General features: G+C 35.0%; 1 protein-coding gene across 6 annotated transcripts in view; it reads right to left on the minus strand.

The window, feature by feature from the left end:
• PCDH9 (protocadherin 9) overlaps nt 1-20,825 on the minus strand; it is a 1,143,194-nt gene that overhangs the window by 717,451 nt on the left and 404,918 nt on the right. For 2 of the 6 annotated variants that reach the window (XM_025000106.1, XM_010810824.3), the window contains exon 3: nt 10,010-10,066. The exons of 2 other annotated variants lie outside the window; for them this stretch is intronic. In XM_025000106.1, coding sequence (XP_024855874.1) covers nt 10,010-10,066 — 57 coding nt within the window. Of the gene's footprint in view, nt 1-10,009; nt 10,112-20,825 lie in introns of all 6 variants that reach the window. 2 more of the 6 variants (XM_003586718.5, XM_002691876.6) reach the window with 1 other exon arrangement.

Genomic DNA, 20,825 nt, shown 5'->3' on the forward strand with positions numbered 1-20,825 from the left:
CTTTCTTTAATAATAAGGGGCTATTAATTATTGCATATAAAATCTGATTTACATGCCCATATATAAATGTAATCCTACATCAGATTTATTATATATAATAATTACATATATATATTCATCTATTGTATATACATGGATATTACACATAAACTTTGTTTAAAAAATCCAGATCTCTAAGAATATATGTAAATATACATATCTGATTTCAAAATAAAGTCTCTAGCAGTTTTAAAGCCAACTATTTTGAAAATACACTGAGAAATAGTATACAGCCAATATTGTTCTTATTAACTAAAAATGTACATTGATACTACACTGATTAAGAATGTGAAGTTTGGTAGCTACTATCCTCCTGAATTTCAAATCAGGATGAGATCTTAATAGTGGAGTCAGGAAAATAAGAGAATTAATCAGTGGAACTTTTCTCAAACTTTTCTTGTCTTCTAACATTGGGCCTTCACACATGCAGACTGCTTGAGAAATATTTTCATTTTTCCATCACCACACATTACACTATTCCTGATTTTTCACCTGGCAGACTCCCTCAAGTATTATGTTAATGTTATATTTTACATCTACTAGTTTAAATTGCTCCTGCTACATGATTTCTTTAATCTTGAATATATTTAGTATTGCTTATAATTCATGGTAACCTACTGAATACAAATATATTCCCTAGACTGTAATGTATAAGACACAAAGAATCACATTCATGTGCTCAGCATGATATTCTTAGCATATAACATAACTGTGCCTTTGTTATATTTGCCAGACAAATACTTTGGAAGTAAAGAGAGAGGGAAGAAGAGAAGGAGGGAGACAAACAAAGAGAAAGGAAAGAAAGAAGGATTAATTTATGACTCATGGATTGGTTTCATCATGATTATGGTAAAGACCTACAAGGGGAAGATGAATAATTTGTTTCTTCTTTGAAGAATAATATCAATATCATGCTAGTGGACAAGAAAAGAAGGAATTGTCTATTTTTCAGGGAATGCATTCATGGCCTCATTTAAAAAATTAAATCAATCCACATTAGAATGCACAGATAGGTAGTACAGGTTTGGTCAATTATATGTATTATTGTATTTACTTATATCTCTAATACCTTTAAAATTTTTTCAAGCATAAATTTAATAGTAAGAAATAAGAGCAGTTCACATTTCACAGAAAATATTATTATACACAGGCATTAAAGATAAATGCATACAGTGTGTATATACTACTGTACTATACGTTCTTTGAATTCTTGGTGAAGTAAAGTGAAACTCAGTTATGTCCGACTCTTGGTGACCTCCAGGCCAGGATAACGGAGTGGGTTAGCCTTTCGCTTCTCCAGGGGATCTTCCCAATCCAAGGATTGAATCCAGGTCTCCCACATTGCAGGCAGATTCTTTACCAGCTGAGCCACAAGGGGAAACCCAAGAATACTGGTGTAGGTAGCCTATCTCTTCTCCAGTGGATCTTCCCAACCCAGGAATCGAACCAGGGTCTCCTGCATTGCAGGCAGATTCTTTACCAACTGAGCTAACAGATAAATCCCTCAATTCTTGGTAATTTGTTTCAAATCTATATATGCTTAGTTAGAAGCTAATGAGGGCTTAAATATTTTTAATGAATTATGTAAGGAAAATTTTAATCTATACAATATAAATTGCATATGATGGATACATACAAAGCAGAGTTTCCCATCAGTTATTATGTGCATGTGTGCTAAGTCACTTCAGTCTTGTCTGACTCTGTGACCCTATGGGCTATAGCCCTCCAGGTTCCTCTGTCCATGGGATTCTCCAGTCATTACAAAGATTCCTAAATAATATTTAGAATGGTGGTCAGTAATGATACCATTATTTTCTAGGAATTTTTTGCAAATTCAATCTCATATGAAATGGCATGTAGAAAACTTTGACTTTTCTCAGTTGGACATGTGAGAACTGAACTCCAACAGTGATCCATGATGTGTAATTTTTTATTACTTCGCTCCAGTGCAGATTTAGAATCTTCATGAGAAAAGGAAGAAAAAGGGACTATGTCCTTTTTTAGTGAGTGGCCTAGACTTGCCATCCAGCATGCTTTCTGTACCAGTTGTTAGATATGCAAAGTCCCATAGTAAGATATTGAGTGTAATATAGTTTTCACTATATTACATTATGTACTACATTATTTTACTGTATTACATTATTACATTACAATATTTACTATATTACTAACTGTAATATAGTTTTTCATCATTTTTATTATTAACAGCATTTTGGAAAGCAATTCTATATGTTACTGAATATATAATTTTTTTACTATTAAGAATCATTCCTAAAATGCATATGTATGTAGCGTGTGTATGCATATATGTGTGTGTATGTGGTTGTGTATGTGCATGTGTGTGTGTGTGTGGATGTGTGCGTGCATGTGTGTGTGTATGTGTGTGTGTGTATGCATGTAAGTGTATATACGTGCTTCCCAGGGGGTACTAGTAGTAAAGAATCTGCCTGCCAATGCATGAAACAAAAGTAATGTGTTCAGTCCCTGGGTCAGGAAGATCCCCTGGATGAGGGCATGGCAATCTACTCCAGTATTCTTACCTGGAGAATCCACATGGACAGGGGAGCCTGATAGGTAACAGTTCACAGGGTCACAAAGAGACGCAACTGAAGCAACTTATCATGCATGCACACTTGTGTATGTATATATATATATATATATATGTATATATATCATGTATACATCTTTAAATATTTTCTACTTTTTGAGTTTTAGGATAGGCTGTTCTTACAAAGAAATAAAAGTAAACCGGGTTGTGAATTTAGTACCATTAGTGGAGAAGGCGATGGCACCCCACTCCAGTACTCTTGCCTGGAAAATCCCATGGACAGAGGAGCCTGGTAGGCTGCAGTCCATGGGGTCGCTGAGAGTCGGATACGACTGAGCGACTTCACTTTCACTTTTCACTTTCATGCATTGGAGAAGGAAATGGCACCCCACTCCAGTGTTCTTGCCTGGAGAATCCCAGGGACGGGGGAGCCTGGTGGGCTACCGTCTATGGGGTCTCACAGAGTCGGACACGACTGAAGCGACTTAGCAGCAGCAGCAGCAGCAGTGAAACTCTATTAGTTGCAATATTCTTTGCTACTTACCAATATTATAATATTAAAAAAATACTAAATGGTACCTATTATTGTCATTTAAAAACTAGTATCAGCTATAATACCTATTCTAAGTACTAGACACAGTTATTGGAACAAAATGTGCTTGGTAACATGACTATATAATATGCCAGCAACAGGAAAATGCAAGTCCATAGTTTAAAAGATGCTTACTCCTTGGAAGGAAAGCTATGACAACCCTAGATGGCATATTAAAAAGCAAAGGCATCACTTTGAAGACAAAGTGCCATATAATCAAAGCTATGGTTTTTCTAGTAGTCATGTACAGATGTGACAGTTGGACCATAAAGAAGGCTGAGCTCCGAAGAATTGATGTTTTTGAACTGTGGTGTTCGATAAGACTCTTGAGAGTCCCTTGGTCTGCAAGGAAATCAAACCAGTCAATCCTAAAGGAAATCAGTCCCTGAATATTCACTGGAAGGACTAATGCTGAAGTTCCAACACTTTAGCACCTGATGAGAGGAGCCAGCTCAATTGAAAAGACCTTGATGCTGGGAAAGATAGAAGGCAAAAGGAGAAGAGGGCAGCAGAAGATGAGGTAGTTAAATAGCATCATGGACTCAGTGGACATGATTTTGAGCAAACTCCAAGATACAGTGGAGGACATTGGAGCTTTGCATGCTTCAGTCCATGGGGTCTCAAAGAGTCAGACACCACTGAACAACAACAATAAAAAATTAAAATTCACTTATTAAATCTTACTTAACTAGATTCAGACTATTAAGTTAATAGTCTAAATCTATTAAGTTAGTTGAGTAAGGTTAATTGTGTTACGTACAAAAGGAGAAAAGGAAAGAAAAGAGCAAGACCTAGACAGTATAGCAGAGACATTACTTTGTCAATAAATGTCTGCCTAGTCAAGGCTATGGTTTCTCTAGTAGTCAGAGTTGCACTATAAAGAAAGCTGAGCTGAGGAATTGATGCTTTTGAACTGTGGTGATGGAGAAGACTCTTGAGAGTCCCTTGGACTGCAAGGAGATCCAAACAGTCCATCCTAAAGGAGATCAGTCCTGGGTGTTCACTGGAAGGACTGATGTTGAAGCTGAAATTCCAATACTTCGGCCACCTGATGCAAAGAACTGACTCATTTGAAAAGTCCCTGGCTAATGGTTTGTCAATTTTATTTATCCTTTCAAAGAATCAGCTTTTGGCTTTGTTGATTTTTGCTATGTTGATATATGGCAAAACCAATACAATATTGTAAAGTTAAAAACTAAAATAAAAAAGAAAAGACCCTGATGCTGGGAAAGATTGAGAGCAGGAGGAGAAGGGGATGACAGAGGATGAGTTGGTTGGATGGCATCACTGACTCAATGGACATGATTTTGGGTAAACTCTGGGAGTTGGTGATGGACAGGGAGGCCTGGTGTGCTGCAGTCCATGGGGTGGCAAAGAGTCAGACATGACTGAGTGACTAAACTGAACTGTACTGAGGTAAGACAAAAGCAAAAGTGTTTAGGCTTTACATTTTTCCTTTTTTATTTGAAAATAGCAGATAATGTTAACATCTTGCTTACTCCATTTGGTATCGTTAATTTTTAAGCTCTATTGGAAACATTGAGCCCAGTGTATTCCCAACTTTCAATGTGCCTCCTGTTTGGTGACCCAAGCTCAAGGTGCACCCATAACTTCAACCTTAATGAGGAGGGAAATAATAATTACCTGGAAAAACCTGTATGCAGGTCAGGAAGAAACATTTACAACTGGACATGGAACAACAGACTGGTTCCAAATAGGAAAAAGAGTACATCAAGGCTGTATACTGTCACTCTGCTTATTTAACCTATATGCAAATACATCTTGAAAAATGCTGGCTGTATGAAGCACAAGCTGGAATGAAGATTGCTGGGAGAAATATCAATAACCTCAGATATGCAGATGACATGACCCTTATGGCAGAAAGTGAAGAGGAACTAAAAAGCCTCTTGATGAAAGTGAAAGGAGTGAAAAAGTTGGCTTAAAACTTAACATTCAGAAAACTAAGATCATGGCATCTGGTCCCATCACTTCATGGCAAGTAGATGGGGAAACAGTGGAAATAGTGGCAGACTTTAATTTTGGGGGCTCCAAAATCACTGCAGATGGTGACTGCAGCCAGGAAATTAAAAGACGCTTGCTTCTTGGAAGAAAAGCTATTACCAACCTAGACAGCACATCAAAAAGCAGAGACATACTTTGTCAACAAATATCTGTTTAGTCAAGGCTATTGTTTTTCCAGTAGTCATGTATGGATGTGAGAGTTGGATTATAAAGAAAGCTGAGCACCGAAGGACTGATGCTTTTGGACTGTGGTGTTGGAGAAGACTTGAGAATCCCTTGGACTGTGAGGAGATCAACCAGTCCATCCTAAAGGAGATCAATCCTGAGTGTTCATTGGAAGGACTGATGTTGAAGCTGAAACTCCAATACTTTGGCCACCTGATGGGAAGAGCTGACTCACTTGAAAAGACCCTGATGCTGGGAAAGATTGAGGGCAGGAGGAGAAGGGGATGACAGAGGATGAGATGGTTGGATGGCATCACTGACTCAATGCACATGGGTTTGAGTGGACCCTGGGAGTTGGTTGTGGACAAGGAGGCCTAGTGTGCTACGGTTCATGCGGTCACAAAGAGTTGAACATGACTGAGAGACTGAACTGAATGAACTGGAGGAATACTGTCCTAAGGTTATGAATGTGAAATGTAAGATGTGGTAATAGTTTAATATATTGTAGTTCTCTTAGCACATGGTCCACTCACTTTCCATTTGATGTTTTGTTTTTTAAATATTTCCATCAAATCACACACTGGGCTGTTTGTGAAACCAATCATATTTAACTTCTATAAACTTCTTAATCCAGCAAAACTTGTGTTATAAATTTACCTAAAGGGTCAAAAATATTTCCCTTATCAAGATGGTTTTCCCAATCTTGGCCTATAGATTTATAGCAGTGGTCCATCCTAGGATATCTTAATCAACCATCTGTACCCATGAATTTCACACTTGTGATAGCTGCCACATTTCCAAAGTCTGGCAGCTAAAGTTCACACATTTTAAAACTCTTCCACCAATCTTCCTAACTCTTAGAGCTAAGATTTTCATCTGACATTGATTTTTGGATTTCTTTGCTACAAGAAAAAAAAGTCTTATCTCAAAAATTCATACACTGAATTTTGTACTAGACCATTTTGTAAAAATACTTTAGCTCAAACATCAAAAACAGTGACAGGGAGCATCTACTCATACTGAGATGCAGTCTTGTGTGAATTCCAATAACTATGAGACATTTTCCTACAGATTGCAGGATATAGACACCGAGAGCTTTATCTGTTTATGCTTAATGCAGTTTACTGGGAAAAGGGAATTGAGTATAATAAAGGGAAATAACAATAAAATTTATAGATCAAAGATGCTTTGCAAGGGTAATATGCATTTATGGCATGAAAACAAGGTATATTCTTTTTTTTTTTTTTTTGGCCTCTATTTTAACCATTATGGGGCTCTATGTTTACGATGACAGAGGCTTGACAAGAAGATAAAACTTAAACATGACAGTTAGTTTAAATTCCACACCTTACTTGAAATCTAATTTTGGAACTATTTTCTTTGACACTTGGCTTGGAAAAATTTTATGCAGCTGAAGTTAGCTATTAGATCACTCCAAGATCAGAAAATCTGGATCGAATTCTAGTGCTTATCTCTAGCTAGTTCTGTGACCCAGGGCAAGCTATTCCATCTTTCTAGTCTTCAAATTATGCTTCAGTAACATGAATATATAAATGTGATGGTTCCTAACAGTCAAATATCCTGTGATTTTTTTTTTTTCTTAGACATTACCACAGGGTAATTACCTTGAAGTTTCTAAAATCTTGTTGGTCTGATTTACTCCATTTTCATTAATTACTATTTGTGTGATTTTGAGAAAAATTACATAACCTCTGTGTGTCTCAGTGGTCACATCTGTAAAAAGGTAATGATAATAATAGTACCTACCTAATGGGATTGTTGTCAGGATTAAATGAGCTATATTTTAATAATACTAATATCAAAATTTCCTGTATTTCTATATATATATATATATATAAAGGAGGACACACATTAAAAAATCATAAATTAACATTTATTAGCATTTAATTCAGAGAAGGCAATGGCACCCCACTCCAGTACTCTTGCCTGGAAAATCCCATGGACGCAGGAGCCTGGTAGGCTGCAGTCCATGGGGTCGCTAAGAGTCGGACATGACTGAGTGACTTCACTTTAACTTTTCACTTTCATGCATTGGAGGAGGAAATGGCAACCCACTCAGTGTTCTTGCCTGGAGAATCTCAGGGACAGGGGAGCCTGGCGGGCTGTGTGGTATATGGGGTCGCACAGAGTCAGACACGACTGAAGCGACTTAGCAGCAGCAGCAGCATTTAATTAATAGCCATTTTTCCCTAGTGGTACATAAAATCATAGCATGTTTTATACTCAGAAATAGATTAGATGAAATTTTGTAATACATACGGAATGCTTAGAATAGTGTTTGGTATAAAAATTGTCCAATAGCTGATATTAAAATCTCTCTGTACATAATAATTGTTATATATAAATTAAGAGGGATAATTTAAGTGTGATTAAAATCTTGCTAGTCATATCAGCCTTGGTTTTATTTTATATCTAGTGTCATAGTATAAATTTAATAGTTTCATTCAGATTAATAAATATGAATTGACATAAAATATTATTTTTTACTTTAATGAGTAGATATGATACAAATGAGTAGATATTATACAAATTTTTATTTGAATTTGTAGATATGACACAAATGAGTAGATATGACACAAATATTTTTAAGAGCAAATATGCCATTTTTTTACTTAAGTTGATTAAGAAGGGAAAAATATAATTGTTAGAAAATTGAAAATTAAGAATATACTTATGTTTACATAAACTTAGCTCAGTATTCAATATGAAGAAAAATAACAGCATAGTGCAGGAACCAACTTTGCACATCATAATTGCCTTTAGTTATAAATTCTCAGCTTTGATTTTTGGAGTCATAATATAAATCAACATCATAATTCTGAGTATCATTTTTTCTTGGCAATGTTCCTTAAAAATTTAATCAAATAAACTCTATATAAACTGTGTTCCTGTGCTTTGGAACTTATAAAATATCTAGAGAAGAAAAAAAAATTGGTTCATAGAAAATTATTTTAATTATAACTCATTTATTTTCTACACAAAAGTAAGAAAAGTGTTCAATTAATGATTAAATCCTAGAGGTCTATGGGGGATATCAATTCTTTACTCAAAACATGCAGAAATGAAAATGATATAAAAATGGATATAATTCTTAGGAATTTAAAATTGGATTTTAATGGGTTTAAATATCTGAATGGGCCCTTTAAAGATTTACATGAACGTTTATGAATGAAACATTTATTTCTTCAATAGAGTAATTGAGTTATTATTGGATGAAATAAGGGTGAGTAATGGCACAAATCCCTGTGTTCTAGACTCATAACACATAGTGATGAGGAACAATCAAAGGGTTAAAAATTATAATTCTTCCCTCAACTGTCAAATGATTAAGATTTTGGAGAAAGAAATATAAAGAAAATAAAAGTAAAATGGGAAGAAGACTATATTCTGTAGTTTAGAAGAATGTTGCTAAATAGTTAGATCCACACAAATAAAAAGGAAAATACATGGAGAAGGAATTAGGGGATAAGCTTCCCCAAATGTCACTTTGTCCACCTCAGTTAATGGTATATCCAAAAAGAAGTTGCTTGTCCAATCGAATTTCTATTAACCAAAGTAGTTTCTCTGACCTACATTATACCTGGGGCTTTGACAATGATATATCCCTTTAGTTGGCAAAAAACACTGTACTGTTAACAATAATCAAAACATTTTCAATACATTTAAGGGAATAGAGGAAAAAAAAAAAAAAACTAGCTTCAATGAGAAAATAGAATAAACACAAACACACCAGAACACACATACATTTACACCAATACATATGCTCTATCAATCCATCATCTTTTACATCTATTATAGGGGAAAATAGGTGAAACAAGTATGTGTGCATTACTGTTAAAGTCAACTATTAAAGCACAACTCATTAAAAACGTGGAACTTTTATTGCACAGTGTGAACATACTTAGCACTATTAAACTATATACTTAAAATGGTTAAAGTAGTAAATTTCATGCTATGTGTTTATCACAATTTTTAATGAAAAATAATAGATTTGTACATTCAGCCATACTAGAATAATTGGTACTGTAATAGCTCTACCCAAATTAAAAATGAATAAATAAATAAAAGAATATTATACAATGAACACATTAAGAGAAAAAAGAAAAACATGACTATTTTTATTTTTAATTCAAATATACAGGAAAATAAATGATCAAGCTGAGAAAAAGTCATTAAAAAATAAAAGATTAATGAAAACCCCAATTTAACCTCTTGATATTAAACATCATTGTCTTCCTTGAGTACAGCAGGTTAAGCAAGTCAATCTTGCAACAAATGGATGTGGGCATTTTTAGCTCAACTAATAAAAATGAATTAAAAATATTTAAAAAGAAAGTTGCCCATTACTGTCTCCAAAAATTGCTAAAAAGCAACACTTTACAGTCATTGACAAGAGCACTATATTTTATAGTTTGACCATTACCAGAAGAGAAAAAGGTTATTCTTCCCTTTTGTTCTAACAGTTTATTTTAAATTGTTTTAAAAAGATACTAATATAAAAATATGACCAAAAAAGAAGGTCAGCAAAGAACATATTTATAAGTTAACTTAGAGTATTTAAAATCACTAGGAAAATGTAAATTGCTCAGTACCAACATGATCTTCATAGAATTATGGCATACCTCGTAATGGCCTTCTTCATTCTCCTGAATATGGAAACCCGCAGAGCTGGGACATTTCTGAGGAGTGACAGGAATATTGTCACTTTTGTTGTGTGAGTTACACTGAAAGAGATTACCAAATAATTGTGACAAACTATTCTATATTAAGAGTGTCTATTGAGAGACATGGTTTGCTAAGCTTCTAATGAAGGAGGTTCCTGTGAACTATCAGGGGTCTTCCTCAAGTAAGTACATGCATTCATATTGAGCCTGTACCAAAAAGGTAAAAAATGGTCCCAGGATAAACAAATTGTGTTTTCACTAAAACTAAAGAAATCTAAGATGTAGTTATTTTACTCCTTCTATTGCAATATTTGTTTACTATACTTACAATTTTAGTAGCTAAAGCTTGTATGATGTAATTATTTGTGTGAGGTATTATTCAAATGCTTGATATATATCACATATTATTAAATTGTGACATAGATATTATTATCCCCAGTTACAGATGAGAGAAATGAGACATAAAAATATTTATTTTCCCAAAGTTGGGCTACTACTCAGATCATTCTTCATATCTTCCATATCTGTGTCCTTTATAAATGATACATTTGAAACAGACAAAACTGAAAAATTAAAAGTTAAAGGTCTTAAAGTATTATTTCACATTTTTTCTGTAGCAAATGCAAAACATTTTTAAAAACATGTTGACTAAAATAATTCACCTATAAATGAATATGAATTTTAAAAAAAGATATCATAGAATGGCTTGGCTTTTCTCCATGAAAATATTAAAATGATTATTTACCATATTCCTCCAAAAGTTGTTTTGTGTGACAACAAGATATAATTTACTTTCTGTTATCCTTGCCTCCTTCTTTACTAAATCTCTTACTAGTTTCATGGCTGCTTGATCATTTATTAAACATAATATTGGGTTTCTAAGGTCTCCACTTTAATAAAAAACATTGTAGTGCCTCCCCAAAAGGCTCATCACTGACATATAACCTTTCTTCTCCCATAAGACTACAAAGGTATGTATAGATTTTTATGACATAAGTAGGGGAGATAATATTTTTCAAGGTAGAATGCCACTGTTTTGGTTCACCAGTGAAATTTTACTTTCCCCATCCCAAAAAACAAACTTACAAAATTACTTTCAAAAACATTTTCAAAAGCAAGTGAGTTTTAGAGTTTAGTATAATCAAGGTCAGTATATTTTAATCTCAAAACCACCATTTTATATTTTATATATTTATACGTATTTTAAAATATTCACATTACATGTTTTAAAGCTTAAATGTTTTTATTTTAAACTCAGAGAAAGAGCAAATATTCTGAAAATAATTTCAAAATATCCTTCATTACATTTCAAACATCTCAATTATTAATTACCTCATTTATTTTTGCTTGTTTAAGAGACTCTGCAATATAGCAGAGTAGGAAAGCATGACTCTGAAACCTAAGCCTATATTAGAAACCTTTGTCATGAAAAAGAATATATGCCTGTCCTCTCTACAATAACATCATTTTAACCCTGTTTAAAACCTACCTCCTCTAGGAACTTGTTTTGGGTAATAAAACAAATGGTGATTGCATTTAACCTCTGTTTATAATCTTAGTGACTTAGGTATAATTCATAAAACACTGGTCTGCCAGTATTAATTCTTAGAATGTGCCTGAGTTTGTGTGAACAACTTCACTGTTAATTATGAAGGTCAATCTTTGGTATCTCTCCACAATGAGAGATACCAGCTTTCAAAAAAGTTTAGGTTTAAAAGTTATCTTCATCTGTGATGGTCTTAGACATTTTAATCTCTCAATTCATGTCCCTCACTTTTCCTCATATCTATTCATGCTGATTAATCTTTTTAAAACCTCTCATGTATTATGCAGTTTTTCTCCTTAGAAACATTTCCGCAATTCCTGTGACCCAGCAGTGGTTCTCATCCTGCCTGTATGTAGAATCACTCAGGGAACTTTAAATAAAGTGTCGCTGACTGAGCCCCACCTCACGCCAGATAAATTAGAGCTAAAGCAAAACTATTTTTGAAATCCCCAGGTAATTCTTGTGTGTAGCCAAGAGTTTAGAATCCCTGGGTTAAGGTTTTCATTTCTTTTCTGGCCTCAGGACACTATAGGGAATTTTAGCCTCACTCCTCTTTCAATCTGATCTCTTGTTAATCCTTTTCCTTATTTAACCCATTGTGGATTATGTGATTATTTTATTTTATTTTTTTTTTTTTTGGATGCCTCACAATGCCTCTGAAATTGGAAAAAAGATCCTATGTTTGCATAATACTTTATATCTTTACATATAAATTTTATGTATTATCCACAAGAAACCTCTGCAGAGAGAGGCAGAAAATGTAATCCTACTTTAACAGATGGGGAGTGCAGAGGTTCAGATAGATTCAAAGGCCTCTGTGCAAGGATTTGACCATTGAAATCACTCCTATGTAACAGGACTTGGGATTTGGCTGTCCTGACATTTCTCCCTTAAGGGATTTATTCATTTGCTTATTCATTCACATCTTCTATTCTATTTGTTCATTTGTTTGATCATCAGATATTTGCTGAGTGCATGCTTTGATTCAGGATTTTAGTGTTTCACCAAGATATGGTATTTCATATCTGCAATGGTCTCACACTAGCAGTGAAGTATAATTGGAAACAAAGAACCATCATGATAAGCATAAGTTGCTAAGGGACAGAGAAAAGAGAACTGTGAGACTCCAGTGAGTCTAGTCTTGAAAAATGTGCTGATGAGGGAATCATGGCCAGTACATTTAGGACGGAACGATCAGCATATGTAAAGGCTAGAGACATGAATTCCCCAGACTTGCCTATGAGCGGCAAGTAGTTCAATAATGCTTTAACCATGGATCATGTGAGCCATGCCATGAGAATAGGGACAGGGGTTATTAGTACATGAAATTTAACGGTTAGACCAATGATGAGAAGTTACAGAATTGGACTGTAATATGAGAGATGACAACCAAATAATGGAATGGTACTTTATATACAGTGGGTACCAAAGGTGAGCTTTTATCTTCATTCCTTCCCTACTTCCCTAAGGCAGTGATATTATGTAAGCAAAACGAATGCATTTGCAATACAACTTACACTCAGGTAAGTCCTTCCATCTAAACAAGATTTTACCACAATCCCTTTCTTGAGTCTAATTATTTAGCAGCCTCTTATAAACAGAGGCATTAACAGAATAGTTAATGGCATCCAAGGAAAAGTTTAATTCACTGTAATGTTATCACTTTTTAAACTTTTTCAGTGTTATAAGGCCTCCAGGGATTACAAATCTATGAATCAGAGTGAAAAAGAAAGCAAAAATAGCACTGTAAAGAATATTTTGAGAGCCAATATTATTAATAGCCCAAACATTAAGGAAACACATTCTTAAGGGAAAAACAATTTAATTGCTATGTATTCTTCCCAACAAATTTCTAGTTCAATGACAGTTACAGCTGAAAATAGATTGAAAGTTTATTTAAAAGTCTTGAGATTTCATCAACTAAAATTTTTCCATTTTCCAAATTTGATACAAATAACTATAAAATGAGTTATGGTCAAGATAGATTTGCTAAATCAGATTTAATATTGAGGGATTCATATGTACATCAAATTTAAGAGAGGTAGAGTTCTCTAACAACAATCATATTAAATGGAGATCAATGTAAATACATTTATTTTATACTTTCAATTCTATTTGATATTTTCCATTTAATAGTATCTATTTGATTATGTGTATAACTCTTCCCACCCTTAAACACTTGTCATAATTCCTGGGAAATTGTCATTCACTCTCAATAGAAATACCTACACAAATCTGGCTCACAATAAGGAATATTAGTTCTTTCATTTTTGATACAAATTCCTAAGGAAGTACTTCATAGTCAAAATATCAAGAGAAAAACTACAACAGTAACAAAAGCAACAAACGTTTTATGAAAAATTTTATAACCATGAAGTTAAACACTGCTGTTTTCTTTGCTACAAAGGGGATTCTTTACATGTTTCCACCCAGCTCTATAGTAGTAGCCTCTTACTCCTCCTACGTTCTTGCAAATTCAAGGTTGTTTCCCCAAAATCAACAGTGTTATTACAAAATCTGTGCAGTCATTATACAGGCGGCCACCTTGTGTTTTTATGCTATAGGTTTCATTAAATAACAATTCCTTTTGTTAAAGCTTCTCACAGAAACTATTATTCCTACTCATTTTAAGAAACTAGAGATTGCTTTCATGAAGAGTTAGTAAACATTCTTCAGTTTTTAATACAAAAGTTCTAAACATCAGTAAAAGATTCACATTTGCAGAAACGAATCTAAAGACTTGTCTGCACTTGGTATCTTCAATCTCTCCACCCATTCCTTTGTACAGCCCATGTGTGTCAAGTTTTTATCACCTCTTATAGTAACTGAAGGGCAATTCACAGTCCTCTTCTCACTTGACAAAACTGATAATTCCTTCCTTCCAGATGCATTTGTGTCACTCGCCCTGCAAGGGCCCACGAACTCCTGGGTGTCCTTTTATCGCTCACGCTTTCCTTCTGGAATCATGTAACTGTTCATGTTGGTATTGTCATTGCTAAAACTGAAAAGTTTGGAGAAAATGAAGCTTACTTCCTTAGGAAGTACGTTTTCTGATGGCATTCTCCACTGGTTTCCAATTCTAAACTACTTTCTCAAACAGACACATGAACCATTTACTATTCATAAACAAAGGAAGGGCTTTTCAAATGTTCCTAAACATGCTTATATCAAACCATATATTTTTATGAGTATTTCAGGAAACTGATAAAGTTTATATTTTAAGAGATCCACAGCATATGCTCCGACTTCTGAAAATTTGTTCTAATCACTGAATGTCCTGAAACTTACTCTGTCTCAAATCAGGAAGCCTTGAGCTTGTATTTCCTGTTTGTCTCTAATATCTTCTATGAATCCTTCTTTATTGGCTTATTGTCCTGTCATTATTAAATATGCTTGGAAAACAAAGTTAAAATGCTCATCAAGGTATGTTAACACATAGGTAGTTGCCTTGTGTAATGCATATTTTGATTCAAAATGAAAATGCAGTATAATAAATTTTAAAGCTAAACACCACATAAATAGTATTTGGTTTTAAAATCATAGAAATACAGATGGCTAGAATATATATCAGTGTAGAGATTACTTATATAGAATAAGGAAAAATGATGAACCATAAAAGGATCCAAGGGCTTCCCAAGTGGTCCTTGTGGTAAAGAACTTGCCTATCAGTTCAGGAGAGGTAAGAGACATGGGTTTGATCCTTGGATCAGGAAGATCCCCTGGAAGAAGGCATGGTAACCCACTGCAGTATTCTTGCCTGGAGAATCCCATGGACAGAGGAGTCTGGTTGGCTGAAGTCCATGGGGTAACAAAGAGTCAGACATGACTGAACCAACTGAGCATGCATGCAGACAAAAGGATGCAGAAAGGAATGTCACCTGCATCAGTAGCGTAAAGGTATCTGCTTGTTTATTTTGTTTTTTAAAAAAATGCTTTGCCCCTCTTCTTTTCCTTAAAAAAGTATTTTTCTTAAAAAAATTGGAGACAGAAATACCATAAAATACTAACATATGTTAATTCTGGGTACTAAGGACATAGGTATTTTCCTTACTTCTCTTTACTTTTTCTGAGTTTTTCAAATACCTGAAAATGAGTCAGTACATAGAAAAAGAATTAGCATGGCTTTGTTAAAAATTTGTTCCATCCACTTCAACAAAATTGTAGATAATGGTTATAAAAATGGCTTTATGATCTATAAAATCTTGAAATAATGCATCTTCAGAAGTAAAGGTACTATGTGGAAGATAAATCTCTTCAGATCTGGCTCAGGATCAATCCTCTCCTTTTCAGTAGAAAATGTTTTTCTAAAGCTAGTTGAGGAACATGCTGGTTTTCTTCCTAGGGTACTGTGGCTACTTTCTCTGAATATGTTTTGTTTTCTTTCACTTCACAAGAGAACATGATCCTCCTGTTGACAATTTACTACAATTCCTGCGGCATTACAAGGTATTTTATAAGTATTTTAAGTGAAAATTTTAAGTGAAATGAAAGAATACATGAAAAAAAAATGCAAGACTTTTTGCAGAGACTTATATTCACCTAGATTATTTTGGCTTCTAACTCCCTGGGTAATAATTTCTTGGTAGCTATTTTCTTTTTTCTTTTAGTCTTTTGTCCCCAGCAGACAAATTCATTGCAAAATGAGTATTCCCCAAACCTACATTTTGTGTTGTAAACGCTAAGACAAAAATATAGTGTGTTCATCTCACAGATTGAGAGAGTACCTGCAGTAAAAACAATTAAAAAAGCAATAGATTTAGTCATCATGCTTTGTTTATCAAACTGGACCTTTAGTAATTCATGAAGTGAAGTGGAGTGAAGTCAAAGTCCCTCAATCGTGTCCAACTCTTTGCGACCCCGTAGACTATACAGTCCATGGAATTCTCCAGACAAGAATAGTGCAGTGGGCAGCCTTTCCCTTCTCCAGGAGATCTTCCCAACCCAGGGATCAACCCAGGTCTCCCGCAGTGCAGACACATTCTTTACCAGCTGAACCACAAGGGAAGCCCTCAGTAATTCATGGCAGGAAGCAATTTCTTCACAATAATATGTCACGTAAGTGGATACATTTGAATTGATCTACCGCATATATGAACAAATTAGCTCCTGTTCAACTTCTTGGCCCTGCACAATTTGACTACCCAGGAGACTTTGCCCATCCAGTCTTGGTTCTTCCAGGGCATCAGACACCCCAGGGGTATGCAAGTTAACTGGGATCTACTTCAAAACTACTTGAACTGGCCAATAACCCTCTGCTTTATGTAAATTCCCCTCCACTCTATTCACAGTCCCCATCCTATATCTCCTTTCAGTCTGGAGATAGCCTTTCTTCTCCTTTCTTGAGGTCCCAAAGGTGCCTCCTCCCCTTCCATCCTTAATAGCACTTGCTGTCTCCTCTGTCCCAACAAGCATTTCCATTTTTAGTCCAGGTTCACAGAGGCTAGCCAGATGGAGGCAGTCACTGTTGCTCAATGAACAGGGAGAAGTTGACTGCTCCATGTGGAATTTATGAGAAAACAAAGGCTGATTTTATATAGCCTTTTGGCATAGGCCATTAAATAGACCAGATGGCTTCCCTCAATTATAGTTTCCTGTAACAAGTGGTATTAACAGACAAAAATAAGTATTTCTTATTGTGCACTTTGTTATGCAAGCAGGTTACTTTTAAAATATTAGTATAATATTTACTTCTAGCTACTATTATTATAATACACTAAATGGAGTCAATTTATTCTGAAACAGTTAAAATATAGGAATATTTTGTAAAAAATCATAACAAATATAAGTTAAAAAGAGGATTGGAAAAATAAGAATGTGGAATTAATGTTTGATGAAATTCAGTAAGTAATTTAAGTTAAGAATACCAGACCACCTGATCTGCTGCTCAACATCACTCATTATCAGAGAAATGCAAATCAAAACCACTATGAGGTAACATTTCACACCAGTCAGAATGGCTGCGATGCAAAAGTCTACAAGTAATAAATGCTGGAGAGGGTGTGGAGAAAAGGGAACCCTCTCACACTGTTGGTGGGAATGCAAACTAGTACAGACACTATGGAGAACAGTGTGGAGATTCCTTAAAAAACTGGAAATAGAACTGCCTTATGATCCAGCAATCCCACTGCTGGGCATACACACTGAGGAAACCAGAAGGGAAAGAGACACATATACCCCAGTGTTCATCTCAGCACTGTTTATAAATGCCAGGACATGGAAGCAACCTAGATGTCCATCAGCAGATGAATGGATAAGAAAGCAGTGGTACATATACACAATGGAGTATTACTCAGCCATTAAAAAGAATACATTTGAATCAGTTCTAATGAGGTGGATGAAACTGGAGCCTACTATACAGAGTGAAGTAAGCCAGAAGGAAAAACACCAATACGTATACTAACGCATATATATGGAATTTAGAAAGATGGTAACAATAACCCTGTGTACGAGACAGCAAAAGAGACACTGATGTATAGAACAGTCTTATGGACTCTGTGGGAGAGGGAGAGGGTGGGAAGATTTGGGAGAATGGTATTGAAACATGTAAAATATCATGTATGAAATGAGATGCCAGTCCAGGTTCGATGCACGATACTGGATGCCTGGGGCTAGTGCACTGGGATGACCCAGAGGGATGGTATGGGGAGGGAGAAGGGAGGAGGGTTCGGGATGGGGAACACATGTATACCTGTGGTGGATTCATTTTGATATTTGGCAAAACTAATACAATTATGTAAAGTTTAAAAATAAAATAAAATTAAAAAAAAAAAAAACATAGGAAAAGGAGTACGTCAAGGCTGTATATTGTCACCCTGTTTATTTAACTTATATGCAGAGTACATCATGAGAAACGCTGGACTAGAAGAAACAAGCTGGAATCAGGATTGCCGGGAAAAATATCAATAACCTCTGATGTGCAGATGACACCACCCTTATGGCAGAAAGTGAAGAGGAACTCAAAAACCTCTTGATGAAAGTGAAAGAGGAGAGTGAAAAAGTTGGCTTAAAGCTCAACATTCAGAAAACCAAGATCATGGCATCTGGTCCCACCACTTCATGGGAAATAGATGGGGAAACAGTGGAAACAGTGTCAGACTTTATTTTTCTGGGCTCCAAAATCACTACAGATAGTGACTGCAGCCATGAAATTAAAAGACGCTTACTCCTTGGAAGGAAAGTTATGACCAACCTAGACAGCATAGTCAAAGGCAGAAACATTACTTTGACAACAAAGGTTCACCTAGTCAAGGCTATGGTTTTTCCTGTGGTCATGTATGGATGTGAGAGTTGGACTGTAAAGAAGGCTGAGCCCCGAAGAATTGATGCTTTTGAACTATGGTGTTGGAGAAGACTCTTGAGAGTCCCTTGGACTGCAAGGAGATCCAACCAGTCCATTCTGAAGGAGATCAGCCCTGGGATTTCTTTGGAAGGAATGATGCTAAAGCTGAAACTCCAGTACTTTGGCCACCTCATGTGAAGAGTTGACTCATTGGAAAAGACTCTGATGCTGGGAGGGATTGGGGGCAAGAGGAGAAGGGGACGACAGAGGATGAGATGGCTGGATGGCATCAATGACTCGATGGACGTGAGTCTGAGTGAACTCCGGGAGTTGGTGATGGACAGGGAGGCCTGGCGTGCTGCGATTCATGGGGTTCAAAGAGTCAGACACGACTGAGTGACTGATCTGATCTGATCAGATGAAAACTTTTTCTCCCTTTGTTTAGGAATTCTTCATAAGCTATTTCAAAATTTAATGAACTCTATCATAGACTGACAGACATTTTTCAAACAATTGTAACCATTTAATAAAAAAGTATAGGTGAGAGGTATCATAACCAAGAAATAGCTTTCTCCCAATGTGTTATTGCTTAAGTGGTATTTGAAAGCAATACATCGATATAAATATCTTTGGTTACTAAAAATATTTAGCAACTCTGTATATTGTTCATTTCCTGAGGATACCTGAAAATTGCATACTTTCCTTCTAGGCAATGACTTTCAAGGCTTTTTTTAGTGGACAATTGATAAATGCAGAGCTTGAGATGGAGATAAAGATATATTCCCAAAAGAATCATAAAGTTTTTGAAGGGGCTACATTAAGCTGAATTTTATCTTCTTTTATCAACATAATACTTAATGACGTTTGGAGTAAAAGGAAAATAATTTTATAGTTCTATAGAAATTTTGGTAATTTAGTTAAAAATTAAGCAATAGCATCCTATGTCAAAATTATGCAGCAGCTTTCCTCTAAATGTGTAACAGCAGAGCAAACTTCTGTGAACTGAGCATTGAGTGTGCCAGGGTGCTGGGTACATGAGTATGAACTCAATTTTGCTAAATAAATAAATACATACATGAATAAGGTCATATATTTCCTCACATCCAGTTATAAATTGTCTTATAAGCAATTACTACTAAGCTCTCTAATATAATACAGATAAACTGGATACAGTTATAGGTCATTACTCACCAAGGAACAGCAGTACAAAACTACCTTTATGAAGACCACAAATTGTAGCTTTCTGCACATTACAACACTTTCTTTAAGTGGTTCATGGATGTTATGTAGTTTTATGTACCCCTTTTGACCCAGTTGCTATGGGCATGCATAGAAATAAAAACCCTCAGAAAGTACACTTCAAATACCAATATTCCATGCTTTATAACTTCTCCATTGGTTTCTTCCTTGTATTATTACCTTACTATAAAGCCATTTCACAAGAGCAGTAAGACATCGAAAGATTTTAAATTACAAAAGACGGCATGTTATGTTGCTTGAGCAAAGCCTCATTAATGCCAGTCAGCATTGCATACTGCAAATTAATTCTGCATTTTAAATACATGGAACCCTTTACAGCTCCAGACACTTAGGAAGAGAGGCTAACTTCTGTCTAAACACATTCTAAGGAACACAATAACAGACATTTTCAGTACCAGGATCAATCAAGATTATTCACGCTATATTTTTACTTCCAGACATTTTTTTATAGTTTAAGTTTATCTTTTTAATTTTTGCTATAAAATCCCTTATAATTTTTCATGTATTTATAACTTAATTTTATTTATAGTTTGAAGGGAAACAAAACTAAAATTGTCTCAACACAAGAAAAATAGAGTGAGTAAAAATAGTTTTAATATTTCAAATACAAAGGGAGAGGTCATTTTAGAAATGTTCATTGGGAATTTGAAAATGATCTTTCTGTTATATTTCTGGCCTGAATTGAAAGC

This window comes from Bos taurus, chromosome 12 (assembly GCF_002263795.3).
Source record: "Bos taurus isolate L1 Dominette 01449 registration number 42190680 breed Hereford chromosome 12, ARS-UCD2.0, whole genome shotgun sequence".
Taxonomy (NCBI): Eukaryota; Metazoa; Chordata; class Mammalia; order Artiodactyla; family Bovidae; genus Bos; species Bos taurus.